Here is a 20314-nt window from a genome sequence, read left to right on the forward strand (position 1 = left end):
AATGCCAGAGGTGGAACAATCTAATGGATCTTCATCAATGTTCCCACTGAGCTGTGGGGTCTGGAAAGAAAACATTTGAAATAGTATTCTAATGAAGTCAACAAGCACAAACACAGCTCTACCTGTCTACAGGGCATGTGATTTTTGACTGTATAATTTCCAGAGAACACAGCTTATGTCATTACGTTGTCTACTATGCATGCTTTGTCACTACTGCACAAGATACTGTAGAAAGATCAATGTATTGCAGTCAATAACTTTGCTGAAGCTCGTACGGTAAATGTAGTAACATTGGGTGCCCACTGCCTAACAGTGTTCTGCTCCCTAGGTGTATGAAGGGTTTCTGAACCATAAAATTGTTTTTGAATTTGGTATAGCATATCACCTACCCAGGAGTGCGGCCTCATCTGAGTGTTTACTACTGATGAGCTATACTAATGATATGTCATCAGTACCTGATTGTTGGGGGTCCTACTTCCAGCACCCCCACTGATCAGCTGTTTGAAGAGACTGCGGTGCTCTGTGATCTCAGTTGACTCTTCCTAGTCCAGTTATGTTACTTTCATTGGTCACATGGCTTTGGCACAGATCAGTCCCATTAAAAGGAATGGGGCTGAGCTGCAATAACAAGCACAGCCGCTATCTAATGTACAGCCCTGTGCTTGTTAAGCTGTGAGGAGGCCATGGAGCACACCAGAATCCTCTTCAAACAACCGGCCATTGGCTTTTCCTGAGGATAGATCATTAGTATTAAATCCTTGGACAACACTTTTAATTTTCTTGTTCAATTAGCAGAATATTTTTATTTACTTTTTTTTTGGGGGGGGGGGGGTTCTAAAGGATTTATTAATTTATTAAGTGATGTGTGCCATTTTTATGATATTAAAGAAGTTGTGCATTTTGGAGCATGTTAGTTTATTTTAGTCCACTTTCTAGCAGTGCCCACAAGAAAACCCCTTTAAATATCTAGATTTTAAAAATTTCCAGCACATTTTTTTCTATAATTCAGCATATTATAATCTCAGCACAGACTTATATTTAAAAAAACGTGTTTGAAAGTGAATATTCATTGTATACATGTGTTAAATGATTTCCTTTGTTACAGAGGAGAGAGGAATGTTGCTATGGCACGAGACAAATGGCATAGGATTGCTGGAGGATACCATGATGCCGACTATGCTACAGAACCCAGGAGCTTTACAATGCACCTTTGCAGACACTGATGCCTTTGTAAAAAAAATTGCTGAATAAAATATTATGTATGGCATTTTTTACTTCTTTATTCCTTAGACTGTAAATCAAAGGGTTTAGTGTAGGTGTCACTGCTAGGTAAAAGACTGAAAATATCTGGTCAAGTTCCTCTGAGTATTCTGATGGTGGTATCATGTACATACAGAGTAGGGTCCCATAAAACATTAAAAGGATGGTAAGGTGAGAGGTACACGTGGAAAAAGTTTTTCTCCTTTGATGAATAGAACTTAAGCCTAGAATATTTGCTAAAATGTTACTGTAGGACATCAAAATCAGCAAGAAAGGGCATAAACCCATGAGAAAAGCCTCTACCAATATCATTGTTTGGAACTCATGTATGTCACCACAAGAAATCTTTGTCAATGTTTTAATGTCACAAAATATTTGCTTGATGTATGTGGATCTGCAGAAGGACAAGCGAGAGGCAAAAATTGTAACAAAAAGAGAATTACAAAATCCAGAAAGCCAGCAACCGGCCACCATTAGGTCACACTTTTTCTTCTTCATGATTAACACATAGTGCAATGGAAAGCAGATTGCTACATAACGATCGTAAGACATCATGGTCAACAGCCATATCTCTGTGCAAGCAAAGGAAGAAAAAAAGTACATTTGTGTAAAGCAAGCTGCAAATGAAACTCGAGTGTTTTCAGTAATAATGATGTCCATTAATTTTGGAAGTGCCACTGAAATGTACAGGACATCTACAAAGGAGAGGTTACGTAGGAAAAAATACATTGGCTTCTGCAAATGAGGATCCATAAAGAGTGTCACAAATATTAACATGTTCCAAAGTAGACATATGAGGTAGAGAGAAAGAAATGTGGGAAATAAAATGAACGCTTGACCAAACACTTTGGAGAAAGCTATTATATAGAAGTCAATAACACGTGTCCCATTCTCCATCAAAGTGAATTATCTTGAAGGATACACCAACCCACAAGTGATAGGGTGATTCCAAACCTGTAAAACCTTAGGGTTTCTGGGAAGTTAATAAATGGTTCCCCAGAAGACAACTGACCTAACGCAATGTTTTAACTCATCTTCTCCAGTAGTTGTTTGTAATGTTGTATTATTATCATTGATTGGTTCATTTTTTTGCTAATATTTAAACCTCAAACAGGTGAAACTAAATTCACTCAATATCGACAATTTCTACCTTCAGAAATGTCCATCATTTGATGTCTGTGATCTTACCAAGTCTGCTGTATTTATAGCATTTTCCCCCTTATATTAGCTTAATCATACAGGTAATTATCTTGAGCATAGATCTTTGGGGAAACCATATACAGGTATTCTCTATAGGCCTATTCTTCTCTCTCAGGGATCATTTCTGATATCTAATTAGCAGTTATTTACGTAGTCAATAACTACAACACCACTGTAGTTTTTTTTTGTTATTTACTTTAAGTTATTAACATAATTAATTATTAAAATTATAATCATTTAAATAAATGTATAAATAATTAAATACTTGTACTAATAATATAAGTGCAATACACTTAAGGGGAATGTTTGATATATTATATCGCATTTCATTTATATTAAAGGATAATTCCTATCTTGCCCTTTCATGGGAATAGCCACAAGAGCAGCGCTAGAGTAGGCAGAGTTACAGAAACGAACCAGTGGCCGGTCAAGCATACTGGGCAATGAACTATAAAACAGTCTGACACTTCTTGTTATGCTAATTAACATAACCAGTAGATAACAGCTATAGATAGATAAAATAGCATCCACCAAACTCAATATGTGATAAGTTGTCTTCTCCTTTTCCCTGATCAGTAGAACACATTTTCAATTACAACTATTTTGAATAATGACTGGATCCTGGACTATTAGGAGAAATCCTTATGGGATTATAGGAATACATGGTGGGCTATTTTTCCTTTACTAAGGCTACTTTCACAGTAGCATTTTGATTTTCCGGTATTGAGATCCTTCATAGGGTCTCAATACCGGAAAAAAAAACGCTTCCGTTGTGTCCACATTCATTGTCAATGGGGGCAAAATGTAACTGAAAAGAACAAAATGCTCCAAAATGCATTCTGTTCCATTTGGTTTCATTCTCATACAGGAGAGCAAACTGCAGCATGCTGCGGTTTTCTTTCCAACATGGGATGCGGAGCAAGACGGATCCGTCATGACCCACAATGCAAGTCAATGGGGACAGATCGATTTTCTCTGACACAATAGAAAACGGTTCCTTTCCCATTGACTTTCAATAGAGTTCATGATGGATCCGTCTTGGCTATGTTAAAGATAATACAACCGGATCCATTTATAACGGATGCAGATGGTTGTATTATAAATAACGGAAGCATTTTTGCTGAACCCTGCCGGATCCAGCAAAAATGCTAGTGTGAAAGAAGCCTACGTTTTGAAGGGAAATTGTGTTAGGGAGGTCATGTAGGTTCCATCACTGGGCAGAGTTTGTGTCACGGATGATGTTGCAGATAGCTGGAAGTTATGAATAAGTCCGACTGGCTTGATCCCAAACTAAAGAGCATATAGGTGACCCCTATAAAACCCTAAGAGCTCACCCTGACTGCTAAGCACATACAAGGGTCTCAGAGGTAGACGATTGCATGCCCACGTACCTAGACTGTGTGACACCTGAAAACCCTATAATAGTGAGGGGACACAACCACCGGCTCCCTGCACTTCATACGGAGGGAGTCAGGGTCACCTAGAATCAAGCCAGCAAGGAAATGAGATGAGAAAGTGAAACCAAAACAAAGAACATCATGCAAGAGGTAGAAAAGGACGTCTGTCAGACCTTCTCACAGAACAGAGGATTAATTCAAAATGAACTTTCTGTAATAATTGGCAAAACCCAAAAGCCTCTCTAAAGCAAACAAAATTCTCACTAGCCCGAAGAACGTATCCGGAAGCGAGATCTTAGGCTCGGAACAAACTCCATGAACGCAAGCAGAACCGGTCACCTGAAACTGAGACACAGTTTTACGGAGATCTGCTACCTACAGGGAAAGACCTTGCATGCGGTCAATCAAGGCTGAAACCGGATCCATGCTTAAGACGGTAATGGCAGTTTGTAATGTCACGGATGATGTTGCAGATAGCTGGAAGTTATGAATAACGTCCGACTGGCTTGATCCCAAACTAAGGAGCATGAAGGTGTCCCCTATAAAACCCTAAGAGCTCACCCTGACTGCTAAGCACATACAAGGGTCTCAGAGGTAGACGATTGCATGCCCAGGTACCTAGACTGTGTGACACCTGAAAACCCTATAATAGTGAGGGGAAACGACCACCGGCTCCCTGCACTTCATACGGAGGGAGTCAGGGTCACCTAGAATCAAGCCAGCAAGGAAACACAATACATGAAAGGACTTATCTGAACAAGCAGCAGAAGTCTCCAGCAGTGAACGCTTCAATCCAGGAAGTAGTATAAACCGCAAAGTGAGGCAGTATGGGAGGGAATATAAAGAAAAGAGAATTAGTCTAAATAGGTGACACCTGGGAGAAGGAAATGAGATGAGAAAGTGAAACCAAAACAAAGAACATCATGCAAGAGGTAGAAAAGGACGTCTGTCAGACCTTCTCACAGAAGTGGCAGGGACAGTTTGCTAGTATAGTAAAATTCTGTTGGTACTGTGTCGTCAGTATTACAGGTATAATTTTTCACTGTCTACATCACTGTGCAGGCCCCAAACATCCTGCATACCGCCAAGCTAATGTCCCTGAGCAAATGCATTAATCCCACCATGGCGATTATGGCATTTTCCCTCCACCACTGTATGATACCTGCCTGCTGCTGCTTTTATGAACCCATGCACTGCTAGTGTGTTCCTTACAGGTAGTCTCTCAAGTAGCAGATGATATACCTCTCCTGCATTTAGTTGAAGATCTCCCACTGCTTCCACCCTGCTGTCTCACGGGCATGCTTTCACTCTGCTGTCTCACAGACATACTGCCACCCTGCTGTCTCACAGACACACAGACACCCTTGGCCATCTGATGATGACGATACCCCCTCTTCAACTGGCTCCCAAGTGCGATTGGCTACATTATCATCTACATCTGTTTGGTTGTCACTTATGTCACCCTCATCTGTCTATTGTGCACGTCCGTGACCTTTGGCAACATGTGCTCCCACCAACTGTAATCATCGGTAGTTCCAAGTCTCTGCTGGCCTGTAACTGCTGACTGTCCTCACAAAGTTCATCTTCACTAATTAGCGGAGCACAGCAGGTGGCTATCATTACTTGGCTAGAAGACAGAGCAACAAAAGCAAGAGTCAGGACAGATGGGGGCACAGAGGCAGTTCCTGGGCCATGCCAATTAAATGTGGTGTCAAAGGGACCCACCGATTCCTGGCTGTGTGTATCTGTTGTCCCTTCAGATGATGTTGAAGAGCTAAGTCATGGGCTTTTTCTCTGTCGACTGGATCGCAGTCTCTATGGTCGGTAAATGCATTTTTGGAAGCTTTGGGTCTTATTTTTGATGATCCGAATCGAACCTCTCTAGCCGAAACAATGCTGCGCTACCTTCATCAAGGTGATTGTTCCACTGAGATTTATTGCTCTGAGTTTAGGAGGTGGGCTACATATACGGAGTGGAATGATCCTGCCATCCATAGCCAGTTTTGTCAATTGTAATCAGAGAGGCTGAAGGGCGCTTTGGCCTTTCATGAAACCCCAGTGGCTCTGAAGGCTGCTATGTCTATTGCTATACACATTGATAGATGCCTGAGAGAGAGATCTAGGGGCACTCACTTTCATGACGTACTATCACATGATGTATCGTCATCCTCTGACACTTTGGGTGAAGCTACTCCTGGGTTTATGTCTGGGGACAAACCCATGCAATAAGGGGGAGCTACTCCTGGATCCGCTTTTAAGCATACTGGTAATAGGAAGGGAGTGCATTTTTTCCGCTGACAGAAGGGACGTATTATGAGAGTATGTCCATACATTCAACAGCAAAAAGAAAAAAGAGGAACATTTAATTCCCATCTTACTCTTGGAGGAGTGAGAGGAGAGTCAGAAAATTTGCATTTTTCTTTGGTAGTGATGAGCGGCATAGGCAAGCTGACACAAGGATTTGCAACCAAGTATTAAAAAGTGAAGTTTGATTTATGATTATTATTCTGTCCCATTACTTTTGGTCCCTTAACAAGTAGGAGGAACATATGCAAACTGTTGTAATTCCTACACCGTTCACCTGATTTGGATGTAAAACTCTCAAATTAAAGCTGACAGTCTGCAGTTAGAGCACATCTTGTTTGTTTAATTTCAAATCCATTGTGGTGGTGTATAGAGCCAAAAATGTTAGAATTTTGTCGATGTCCCAATATCCTGACTGTATGAAGTCACTTTGAGAAGCTTATGTAATAGAAACCACCCATAAATGACCCCATCAACAACCCCACAGGTATTTTGCAAAAAAGAATTTATACCAGACGGTGCAAAGTGAAAATTGCAATTTTCCAGATATGCCGTTTCAGTCTCAATATGTTCTGCCTATATCTCTATTTCGCCATAGCAATCTGCACCTGCTAGGGGTTGTGCGGGCTGAATTTTCCATATTTTTCTCTTTGTAGTACGTATTGGAGGCGTGGCGATCTCCAAGCAGTCAAGCACACCTGTCCAGTTAATCTGCCCCCTGGAGGCTGGTTTTAAAGTCAATATAAAACTGAGTCTGCTTATCCAGCACCTACCAGTAGCCATTAGGCTCCAGGAGAAGTATATAGTGGGCTCAGCATGCATGTGAGTACTTGCATCCCTGGATCTGTTGAAAGCTGTAATGGCACCGGACGGGGTTAAAAGCAGAGTGTGCTTGGCGTGCATGCTGTGCCTGCGCTCCCTGGACTTTATGTGGCTGTTATGGCCCATAAAAGGTAGGAACTAGTGTTAGGGACCACTCATGAAGGCGACCTTGACGTGGTGAGTGGCTTATTACGCTTTGGCCAAAATGTACACCAATGCCTTATTTAACATCCAGCATAAAGGCAAGGCAGAGTGCTGGTTGCAGTGTGCGATTGCATTTTGTGTTTTTACATGTTCTGCCTAGTGTTGAGCAAATAAAAGCTTTGGATCCTAGACTTCATTTTAATACTGTATGAAGATTAGTCTCTGTACAGCATTAAAGTGTATCGGCTCCGGCAAGGTGAAGTGAGTTATCTCCGAAGTATAAACTTTAAAAACCATTTTAAAACATGGATCCAAAGTCAGTTTTGGTACCGACTGGTACCTCAGTACCGAAGCCAACTTTGGATCCAAGTTTAAAAATCAAATCCCGAAGTTATTTACCAAAGTCCCGTGAGACTTCGGAAATAACAAATTTCCCTCTCCGTACAGCACTCCGGATCTAGGATCCGAAGCTTGTTTCATTCAACACTAGTTGTGCCCGCCATGTGCCAGTGTGAAAAGTCAGTCCTCTTATTATGCTGTGTTTCCTGGTTTTAGAAACACCCTACATGTAGCCATATTCTTTTTTTCTGAGCTTATGAAAGGGTTTAGGAGTAAAAAAACACCATGCACATTTTGAGGCCCGATGTGGTGAGCTAATTGAAGTCCATAAAGTGGACTTTAATGCAAATTTCAGGGAAAATTCAATTCGCCGCAAAGCCGAATTTCCTTGTGCTTCGCGATAAGGAATTGATTTCCACTGAATGGCGGTAAAAAATAGTGTTGAGCTTGAATATTCGAATAGCGAATATTAATCACAAATATCATCACTTTGCTAATTCGCGAATATTTCGAATATAGTGCTTTATATTTGCTATTTCGAATATTCGTCATTTTTTAACATCTGAAAACATGATTCCTCCCTGCTTCTTTCTTGGGGGTCAATATGTCATTGGCCCGCAAGCAACTTAAGCAAGAAGGAATCATATTTTCATATGGAAAAAAATTAGGAATATTCTAAAAAACGAATATATAGCAATATAGTGAATATATATTCGTTATTTAGAATATTCACATACTTTTTTCCTATCTGTACAGTTGTTCGCATACTCCTCCCCTACAAGCTTGTGGGGGAGCATTATACCAAAGTGGAATAACAGTACACATTGTAAAAAAATACGACAAATATTCTAAAAAAACGAATATATTCACTATATTGCTATAACTTTGTTTTTTAGAATATTCGGCATATTTAGAGTTGAGTGAACCCGAACTGTAAAGTTCGGGTTTGTACCGAACTTGACGTTTTTTTCCACCCGAACCTGAACATTTACGGAAAAGTTCAGGTTCGGCTTCGGTGTTCGGCGATTTCTATGGCACTTTATGAAAGGCTGCAAAGCAGCCAATCAACAAGTGTCATACTACTTGCCCCAAGAGGCCATCACAGCCATGCCTACTATTTTTGAATAAGTGTTTCAGAGACAGCACACCAGAGTCAGCACGGTAGCTTTATATTCAATCTTTATTTACCAGTGGTACAATCTCAAGACATTTATTGCTTATGGCAACGTTTCGGTCCCAGTTCGGTGCCCTTTGTCAAGCTATAAATGCAAATATAAACACAGAACAGTACAATTAAAAATGGAAATTTATATACACATCAGTGGAAAATCATATACATATCAATTCACATGAAATATTTCATATTTATCACTCCTTAACAAGTGAGAGCTCATCCAAAAGGCCATCAACAATTCATCCGTTGTTTTAATTAATTGATTTTATATCAATTAGACACATGATTTGATGGTAGACACAGCCGTAGACATCAGTTCCTCTATGATCCAACATTCGTATGAGGCACTGGCGCCAGTCAATTATTAAATTAAAAAGAACGGCTGTGCACTAGCGTTAAGAGTCATATGTGTATGATACAGGAAAGCAATGAATATCGTCAGGAAGGACATGCTGCTAAGGACATGTTTCAGGCAAGCATGATTGGGATATGATTGGGGAGACATGTTAAAGGCATGATTTGGGAAAAAATATTTTCTAGAAAAAAATGGGTTAAGACATGATTTGGAGAAAACATGATTAGAGTAGAGAGCCAAAGAGCCAGAACCTGATTAGAGCATAGAACCCAAAACACGACTGCAGTGGCAGGCTCGATACATGATTATAGGAAGACATTAATTTCAGGATGCAACATGGTTACAGTATATGGTCATCCTTAAGGTCTATGATTTAGATACAATTTCAGGGTTGTGGGGGTTGCCCAATTGAAGGTTCCCCTTTTCATATTATCACAAAATGAACCTGCCACTGCAGTCGTGTTTTGGGTTCTATGCTCTAATCAGGTTCTGGCTCTTTGGCTCTAATATTTGGGCCTAATGCCGTTCTAAGAATGGTAAGGCCTGAGCAAGTACAGGCGATAGTCGATTGGGTGTCCAACAGTGGATCCAGCACGTTCACATTATCTCCCACCCAGTCTTCTGCAGAAAGCGCACAGGTGGTGCCTGAAACCCATGCCCATCAGTCTGTCACATCACCCCCGTGCATATCAGGGAACCTGTCTGAGCCTCAAGTCATGCAGCAGTCTCTTATTCTGTTTGAAGACTCTGCTGGTAGGGTTTCCCAAGGGCATCCACCTAGCCCTTCTCCAGGGGTGGAAGACATAGAATGCACTGACGCACAACCACTTATGTCTCCTCATGAGGACATGGGAATACCACCTCAGCATGTCTCCGATGATGATGAAACACAGGTGCCAACTGCTGCGTCTTTCTGCAGTGTGCAGACCGAAAAGGATGTCAGGGAGGAAGACTGGGTGGAAGACGATGCAGGGGACGATGAGGTCCTAGACCCCACATGGAATGAAGGCAGTGGTGAGACCGAGCCAACAGCGCAGCAAAAGAGGGAGCAGGGTGCAAAAGCAGAGCAGCCGTGGCAAAGACAGTTCGCCTGCTACTGGCCACCGCCACCAGGGACCGAGCACACCAAAGGTAGCTTCAAGGAGTTCTCTGGCATGGCACTTCTTCACACAATGTGCTGACGACAAGACCTGAGTGGTTTGCACGCTGTGCCATCAGAGCCTGAAGCGAGGCATTAACATTCTAAACCTTATCACAACCTGCATGACCAGGCATCTTCATGCGAGACACGGGCTGCAGTGGAGTAAGCTCCTTCAAAACCAAGAAAGGGCTCAGGCCCCTCCTGCTCCCTCTTCTGCTGCTGCCTCAGCTTCTTCCTCCGCCTCTGGAGGAACGTTAGAACCTGCCACCCAGCAAACAGAGGATGTGCCACCAACACCACCACCTTCATCACCAAGCATCTCCACCATGTCACACGGAAGCGTTCAGCTCTCCATCTCCCAAACCTTGGAGAGAAAGGGTAAAATCCCACCTAGCCACCCTCGATCTCTGGCCCTGAACGCCAGCATTTCTAAACTACTGGCCTTTGAAATGCTGTCATTCAGGCTGGTGGAGACGGACAGCTTCAAACAGCTCTTGTCGCTTGCTGTCCCACAGTACGTCATTCCCAACCTTTACTACTTCTCCAGGAGAGCCGTACCTTCCCTGCACAACCAAGTATCGGATAAAATCAAGTGTGCACTGCGCAATACTATCTGTAGCAAGGTCCACCTAACCACAGTTATGTGGACCAGTAAGCACGGCCAGGGACTCTATAACTCCCTAACTGCACACTGGGTAAATGTAGTGGCTGCTGGGCCCCAGGCACAGAGCTGTTTGGCGCACGTCCTTCCGCCGCCAAGGATCGCAGGGCATCATTCTTGGCCTCCTGTTGCCTCCCCCTCCTACTCGGCTTCATCCTCCTCTTCTACCACCTTCTCATCCGGTCAGTGACAGACCTTCACCACCAACTTCAGCACAGCCAGGGGTAAATGTCAGCAGGCCTTTCTGAAACTGATGTGTTTGGGGGACAGGCCCCACACCGCGCAGGAGTTGTGGCAGGGTATAGAACAACAGACCAACGAGTGGTTGCTGCCAGTGAGCCGCAAGCCCGGCCTGGTGGTGAGCGATAATGGGCAAAATCTTGTTGCAGCTCTGGGACTAGCTGGTTTGACCCACATTCCTTGACTGGCACATGTGCTGAATTTGGTGGTGCAAAAATTTATTCACAACTAACCCGAAATGTCTGAGTTGCTGCATAAAGTGCGGGCCGTCTGTGCGCGCTTCCAGCGTTCTCATACTGCTGCCGCTCTCCTGTCTAGGCTACAGCGTAACTTCGGCCTTCCCGCTTACCACCTCATATGCGACGTGCCCACCAGGTGGAACTCCACCTTGCACATGGTGGAGAGACTGTGCGAGCAGCAGCAGGCCATAGTGGAGTTTCAGCTGCAGCACGCACGGGAAAGTCACACAGCGGAACAGCACCACTTCAGATCCCCCACTTCAGATCCTACTTTATGTCAGTTAAGGGTTTTACTATTGTCGAATAGTTCTGAATACATTTTCGGTAATTGTTGGTGAACCCCAAAAAACGCATAAGAGCCTTCAGATTTTTGGGTCGATCCCAGTCCAATATAGCATGAACTTTCTCTAGATCCATTCAAAAACATGAAGATGACAGCAGGTATCCCAAAAACTGCACCTCCTGTACAGCAAAAACACACTTTGCACGGGCGAATTGCGGTGTAAAAGTAGTGCGCTTCCTCTTGGTGCTAACATAGACCTGTAAGGCTAAGTTCACACTTGAGTTATTTGGTCAGTTTTGGCCCCATGACTGCCCAAATAAGTGAAGTGTGCAATTCTAAGAGCGATGCCTATCATCTGCATGTCATACGGACTCACAGTATTATTTCACTATTACAGCAGACTCCCTATGTGTGTTACTGAAAGGCACTGTGTTCTACACCACTATAGAGGCTCTTTGCAGCCAGGAAATAGGTATTTTTTAACGTGATTCGCCAAGACTAAATTCGGATCGAACCAAATTTTTCAAAAATTTTCGGCAAATTCGCTCATCTCTAGTGGTGTGCGTATGCTAGACTGGTGTATGAGGTTTCACATGGACTGGGTTTATGGATCAATTGATGTTGTTCTCAGTGTTTTTTTATGATCCTGATTCTCTTATGGTACATTTTGGGTGTGTAATTTAGGTCCGATCGGTAGCATGGAGTTAATTTTTAAAATGAAGTTGTGTTTATTGTCAATGTGTCGGCTTTTTCCAAATGTTTGTATTATTTTTTCAGATATTGCTGTTGTGTCTGTGTATCCTCCTATGAGAGTATTTGGAGCTCATTCGGAAACGTGTTAATTGTTAAATACAGTGGTTCATGCCATTCGTTTGGAGTATTGTCTTATCGTCATATTGACCTGGAACGTATTTGCCCAGCCTTTATTTTTCTCGTTCATCTTTCCAGTATTGGTTTGGACAATTTTTTTTTTTAATTTCGAGGAAAGATATAAATTATTTTCGGTGGGGTGGGGATGGCTGCGCATTCTAAAGGCTGGCAGGTGCGTGGGTCAAAATTGCTTATTGTTAAGTGAATTGGTGAAGTTTCTGGCTGAGCTTATATTTTATCATTATTGTTATTATTTAGTTTAACTTGGTTATTTATTTGGTATTATACATTTTATTATTACATTTTTCATGATTGTTAAGTAAATGTTAGTTAATAAGTTTAACTAATAAAGCCTGTGGCCAAGACATTTTCTGAATAAGATATGGTGTCTGTTCTTTATTTATTGTATTAACAAGGTTTGGGTTATTTCTGGCCATGTTTTGAATTATAATCCCATTGAAAAATGCTTCTATGTGTATGGTAGATATCACGGTCACATATACAGAGGTTCTTGGAGATGGGACTGAGCTACTAGGCATGTGTGTTTACTACCACCGTATACTTTAAGAAGGGATCTAAAAAATAGCAGGGGGTGCTGTAAAAATATTGTAACAGCCATATCTGCAGTAAACACAGGGGCATTTTCTTTTATTGCAATTCAAAAATGTTTAGTCTTATCAAACAGAGAAATGTAATTTTCAATCACAAGACAACTCCTTTAACCCCATAAATATGCATTTATTTTTGGCCATAGGGATGCACAGATTTTTTCATTCCTCATCACTCGGCCATAACTTATTTTTTTTTTAATAGGCATAGCTGTTTTATAGTTGTCGGAGTGGTTACCCTTTTTTTTTTTTTAGTTTTTGCCCCTTTTGATGGATGTTGACTAAAGATGAGTTAATTGTTTAGAAATTTGTTTCGATATTCGGGTATAATTAAATTCAACTTGAATAAAAAGTGCTCTAAATGACCTTAATATTCATGCAATAGATTTCATAAGACTTTCTCTTTTTTTTTTTTTTTTTTACATTTTAAATTTTTATCCTTTTTTTCTCTTTATCTTTCTTCGCTTTTAAGCTCTTTAACATAAAAACAGCATTAATAATAGAGTGACACTGAAACCTGTAGCTATGAATAAACATATGGTTGACTGTTTAACAGCCTGTTTAATAAAAAGAAAACTGCACCATCATGTTTATCATTCTTTTTAAAATTTAAAAAAGGTTCCAAAATGTATCCCTTATTGGGGGTAAATGCCTGACAATGTTTACACACATTGTAGTATCCAAAGAAGCAGTGTCTTGTTCTGAACAAGCAGCAATGCCTTAAATGGGACAGAATCAGATGCTTATTAGCTGTAGAATTTGCAACAGGTTTTTGGGAAAAAAGGTGTAAATGGACAACCTCTGCAGCCAACCTATATATTGCTGGTGAGGCAGTAAAATATGCTTATTTGTATACTTGTTCACTGTAGATCACTGTAGGAAATTTCCAATAGGTTTTTAGAGAAAAAGGCATAATTACACAGTGTCATGTGCAACTCTGATGCTTACACCATAATCAGATAGTAGATTTAAGCCTAGCTCACACTTTATGTTTTAGTCAGTGATTTTTATGAGTGATAGCTCACAATCACTGATGGAAATCACTGACCAGATGACTGAAGTGTGAACTATGCCTTATGGGATTTTTGGGTTAATAATTTGGCCGCTAGCTGGCTCCTGCGCCTAAAAAAGAGCTTTGACTCTGTAAATACCGATAGTCATCAAAGTCTGTATGTGTATATATATATATATATATATATACTGTATATATATATATTTATATATCAAGCCACAATACACTGATTGACCGTATACTGTCCCTAGTGTTATAATATTTTTGTCAAGTAATTCAATCTACCTAACTAAATATATCTTCCCAATCCCAAACTGCTGCTTCTATGACAGATACATCCTATAACATCAGTAGATAACCTGAGAATGATGTCTCTGCTTGGAAACTAACATTGCACCTAATAAACAAGTCAAGTCCCTCCTGATTGGCCATCAGGCTGACCACAAGGCATTCCCTGCCTTGTTTCCCTCACTGGTGTACTGTATTTTTATTGTAAATTTGCAGGCTCCATTTTGCCCAATTCACCCATATTGAAGTGCAAAAACTTAGGCTTTGTTTGGAAGTAGAATTTTTGGGAATGAATTAAATTCATTTAGAATCGATTTGCTCATCTCTAGTGTTGACAGACATACCTTTAATGTGTCATGATATTAAGCTTAGTGCCCCATAATCTTTTTATGCTTTGATTTAGATTCTAGTGCTCAAGGTCGCACATTACCTAAAAATATTTCCATCAATGTGAAGTATAGATCTTGTGATTTACATGCCAAACTAATCAAATCCCATCCTACGAATATAGCTGAAGGGGGGGGGGGGGGAATTATTATTATATCAGCAATCACTGCATTACATAAACACACATTTGCTAATTACATTATATACAGTATCATTGAGTGCCACCTTCTTTTATCCTCTTTTCTTATACCTTCTTTTACTTCCTAATTATACTCATACATATCCTTCTTCATCCTCAAAATAAATAAAGAACACACTAAATAATCAGATCATCTATATACAACCAAGACTCCCCGATGGGAATAATTGTTGAAATCTCTTTAGTATTCAACAGAGGTTTTCATGTATAAATTGTAGCATGTGAGCAAAATTCTTCAGTTTAAATCACTGCGCTGCACATTTACACGTCCAATATTCTGAGACGACATTAGGTGCATGAGACGAGAGGTATTTCCTTTTAAATGACTATGTAGTTATACAAGTGCCACACCAGTCAGATATCTGCTGCTTGGAAATGACATGCCACTGTTGCCCATGGGCTGTACATCTAGTATTGTAGATCAGCCCTATGTACATTAATTAAGATGAGCTGTACTTCTAGAAACAGCTCATGGATAAGACTGGCAGAATTTATTTTATAATCCCTAAAGGAATGTTATCAGAAGATTATTGTTTAAATAATGATTTTATGTGTTTTCCGAGACGTAAATACTGATGACCAATCCTCTGGGTAGCTCATCATTATCTAATTGGTTGAGGTTTGACACCAAGGAATCCCGCAGATCAGCTGTTCGAGAAGGCCGCCGCACTCGCAGTGGCCAAACAAAATATAATTTTCTCATGACACAATTCCTTTAATTTCTGTGATATAGGTTATGATGATATAAGCAGGGTGGGGAAGTGCAGACTTAGCAGTTGGTGCCTGAAGATCAAACTCCCTCTACCACATAGAAAAAGGCACCAGTATTATAAATGTCACATGCAGTGTCGGACTGGGGTGCCTAGGGCCCACCAGTAACATTTATTTTAGGGGCCCACCATACGGATACATTCAAATATTACCTGCTCACACAGCAGCAAGATGCTACCAGATGATTGAATATGGGGGTCCCTGCAGCATCTTTGAGAAGCTCGGTCCTGGGGAAAGGATGATACTGGCTAGTTTTCCTCTATACCTAGAAATCATCTCAGCTCTGATTGTGTCTATGTTAAAAAACTGGGGAGTTTCTTTAATAATAACGTTTTTTTTTAAATATGAACATAGGCTGGTTGAGGTGCTGTACATTGAATATACGTATGTAGTGCAGTAAGTTTACTATGTTATGTGCCACTTGTGCAGGGGGTGGGAGACTAGGGGCCCACTTTGATCAGGGGCCCACCGGAGGTTTTACTTGTTTCCCTGTAGGCCAGTCCAAGCCTGGGCAAACGTTAATTTGAGGGCTTGATGTTACTACTCTGGATGCATAGACTTCAATGGACAATGAAATCCCTAAGATGAAGATTGGTCTGATAGGAGAAGGTGATGAGGGCCGCAATGTACAGCAAGTTGGTGACAGTAAGTGCCTTGATTGGGCACAACTGATCGTGGCTAATATTGGCCACCCAAGTAGTAATTTCAACTCTCTCTGCAACAACCACACTCTCTCCACTTTGATTGGCAGGGCCAGGCAGTGACAACATCATCTCCACTAAGGGACTGTTAAGTGAATTGCAGTCAAGAATTCTGCTAACATGTCATCATATTGTGTTGAACCAAATTCAAGGTAAGGGTAAGCAACGTCTGTATGTACTGTACACCTCTCAATGCAAGCACATTTTTTGTAATTATAGAACATTTTTCTTCCTCTCTTCAGGATGATGAACATGTCCATTACCAAAGAATTCCAAATTGTGGCATTTTCTAGTGATGGTATGAGGCAGCCATTTTTGTTTGTTTTCTTCTTTGCCGTTTACTTAATTGGTATTCTTGGAAATCTCCTTATCTTTGTGGTCATTGTAGCAGACAGACATCTGCACACCCCCATGTACGTCTTCCTATGTAACCTGTCTTCTGTAGATATCAGTTACATGAATATTACCCTTCCAAAACTAATGTACATTCTTCTATCGGGGGACAACTCAATATCTTTTATACAATGCTTTACTCAACTGTACTTCTACAATTTCATTGTTGGTACGGAGATTATTTTGCTGTCAGTCATGGCTTATGATCGGTACGTGGCTATTTGTAAACCTTTACACTATCATCTCATCATGAAAAGGAAGAACATCATCCTGCTATTGTGTACAAATTGGTTATCGGGATGTTTGAACTCCTTACTTTTGATTTGCCTCGCCTCAAGATTGTCCTTTTGCCGTTCCTTAAAGATTCATCACTTTTATTGTGACGCAAAAGCTTTAGTAAAAATTTCATGTCCCTCCAATTCCTTCAAAGTAATACTTAACCTTGAATCTCTACTATTTGGGCCAGTTCCATTTATGATTGGCTTGTTGTCCTATATACAGATCATTCGAGCCATAATGCAAATAAAGTCAACTAATAGTAGAAGAAAAGCTTTCTCCACCTGTACATCTCATCTGACTGTTCTCAGCATCTTCTATGGAACAGTTATTTGCACATATATGACCCCAGTCTCTGAGAATTCGGAAATTTTTGATCAAATATTCTCAGTATTATACACGGCAGTGACTCCCATGTTAAACCCGCTAATATACAGTCTTCGAAATAAAGATGTAAAAAATGCAATTTATCTTCTTCTATCGCACAAATAAATTAAAAGTCTAGGCTATTTTTTCTTTTGTACCAAGACCTTGGAGGCTTTTAAAGAGATTTTTCCAGGAGTAAAATATTGATTACCTGGTAGCTCATCAATATCAGATCTGCGAGGGTCTAACAACCGGCACTGTCACCAATCACCTGTTTGAAAATGCCATTGTGCTCTATAGATATAAATTATTTTCGGTGGGGTGGGGATGGCTGCGCATTCTAAAGGCTGGCAGGTGCGTGGGTCAAAATTGCTTATTGTTAAGTGAATTGGTGAAGTTTCTGGCTGAGCTTATATTTTATCATTATTGTTATTATTTAGTTTAACTTGGTTATTTATTTGGTATTATACATTTTATTATTACATTTTTCATGATTGTTAAGTAAATGTTAGTTAATAAGTTTAACTAATAAAGCCTGTGGCCAAGACATTTTCTGAATAAGATATGGTGTCTGTTCTTTATTTATTGTATTAACAAGGTTTGGGTTATTTCTGGCCATGTTTTGAATTATAATCCCATTGAAAAATGCTTCTATGTGTATGGTAGATATCACGGTCACATATACAGAGGTTCTTGGAGATGGGACTGAGCTACTAGGCATGTGTGTTTACTACCACCGTATACTTTAAGAAGGGATCTAAAAAATAGCAGGGGGTGCTGTAAAAATATTGTAACAGCCATATCTGCAGTAAACACAGGGGCATTTTCTTTTATTGCAATTCAAAAATGTTTAGTCTTATCAAACAGAGAAATGTAATTTTCAATCACAAGACAACTCCTTTAACCCCATAAATATGCATTTATTTTTGGCCATAGGGATGCACAGATTTTTTCATTCCTCATCACTCGGCCATAACTTATTTTTTTTTTAATAGGCATAGCTGTTTTATAGTTGTCGGAGTGGTTACCCTTTTTTTTTTTTTAGTTTTTGCCCCTTTTGATGGATGTTGACTAAAGATGAGTTAATTGTTTAGAAATTTGTTTCGATATTCGGGTATAATTAAATTCAACTTGAATAAAAAGTGCTCTAAATGACCTTAATATTCATGCAATAGATTTCATAAGACTTTCTCTTTTTTTTTTTTTTTTTTACATTTTAAATTTTTATCCTTTTTTTCTCTTTATCTTTCTTCGCTTTTAAGCTCTTTAACATAAAAACAGCATTAATAATAGAGTGACACTGAAACCTGTAGCTATGAATAAACATATGGTTGACTGTTTAACAGCCTGTTTAATAAAAAGAAAACTGCACCATCATGTTTATCATTCTTTTTAAAATTTAAAAAAGGTTCCAAAATGTATCCCTTATTGGGGGTAAATGCCTGACAATGTTTACACACATTGTAGTATCCAAAGAAGCAGTGTCTTGTTCTGAACAAGCAGCAATGCCTTAAATGGGACAGAATCAGATGCTTATTAGCTGTAGAATTTGCAACAGGTTTTTGGGAAAAAAGGTGTAAATGGACAACCTCTGCAGCCAACCTATATATTGCTGGTGAGGCAGTAAAATATGCTTATTTGTATACTTGTTCACTGTAGATCACTGTAGGAAATTTCCAATAGGTTTTTAGAGAAAAAGGCATAATTACACAGTGTCATGTGCAACTCTGATGCTTACACCATAATCAGATAGTAGATTTAAGCCTAGCTCACACTTTATGTTTTAGTCAGTGATTTTTATGAGTGATAGCTCACAATCACTGATGGAAATCACTGACCAGATGACTGAAGTGTGAACTATGCCTTATGGGATTTTTGGGTTAATAATTTGGCCGCTAGCTGGCTCCTGCGCCTAAAAAAGAGCTTTGACTCTGTAAATACCGATAGTCATCAAAGTCTGTATGTGTATATATATATATATATATATATATACTGTATATATATATATTTATATATCAAGCCACAATACACTGATTGACCGTATACTGTCCCTAGTGTTATAATATTTTTGTCAAGTAATTCAATCTACCTAACTAAATATATCTTCCCAATCCCAAACTGCTGCTTCTATGACAGATACATCCTATAACATCAGTAGATAACCTGAGAATGATGTCTCTGCTTGGAAACTAACATTGCACCTAATAAACAAGTCAAGTCCCTCCTGATTGGCCATCAGGCTGACCACAAGGCATTCCCTGCCTTGTTTCCCTCACTGGTGTACTGTATTTTTATTGTAAATTTGCAGGCTCCATTTTGCCCAATTCACCCATATTGAAGTGCAAAAACTTAGGCTTTGTTTGGAAGTAGAATTTTTGGGAATGAATTAAATTCATTTAGAATCGATTTGCTCATCTCTAGTGTTGACAGACATACCTTTAATGTGTCATGATATTAAGCTTAGTGCCCCATAATCTTTTTATGCTTTGATTTAGATTCTAGTGCTCAAGGTCGCACATTACCTAAAAATATTTCCATCAATGTGAAGTATAGATCTTGTGATTTACATGCCAAACTAATCAAATCCCATCCTACGAATATAGCTGAAGGGGGGGGGGGGGGGGGAATTATTATTATATCAGCAATCACTGCATTACATAAACACACATTTGCTAATTACATTATATACAGTATCATTGAGTGCCACCTTCTTTTATCCTCTTTTCTTATACCTTCTTTTACTTCCTAATTATACTCATACATATCCTTCTTCATCCTCAAAATAAATAAAGAACACACTAAATAATCAGATCATCTATATACAACCAAGACTCCCCGATGGGAATAATTGTTGAAATCTCTTTAGTATTCAACAGAGGTTTTC

General features: G+C 39.8%; 2 protein-coding genes across 2 annotated transcripts; one reads left to right on the forward strand and one right to left on the reverse strand.

Moving 5' to 3' along the window:
- Nucleotides 1-1197: 1197 nt before the first annotated feature.
- Nucleotides 1198-2157, reverse strand: LOC122925536 (olfactory receptor-like protein OLF4). The gene has a single exon (XM_044276895.1). The coding sequence runs from the start codon at nt 2155-2157 to the stop codon at nt 1198-1200; it is 960 nt and encodes a 319-aa protein (XP_044132830.1).
- A 14481-nt stretch (nt 2158-16638) lies between these two features.
- Nucleotides 16639-17556, forward strand: LOC122925537 (olfactory receptor-like protein OLF4). The gene has a single exon (XM_044276896.1). It carries the CDS (start codon nt 16639-16641, stop codon nt 17554-17556), a length of 918 nt encoding a protein of 305 aa, XP_044132831.1.
- Nucleotides 17557-20314: the final 2758 nt, after the last annotated feature.

Source organism: Bufo gargarizans, chromosome 2 (assembly GCF_014858855.1).
Source record: "Bufo gargarizans isolate SCDJY-AF-19 chromosome 2, ASM1485885v1, whole genome shotgun sequence".
Classification (NCBI taxonomy): domain Eukaryota; kingdom Metazoa; phylum Chordata; class Amphibia; order Anura; family Bufonidae; genus Bufo; species Bufo gargarizans.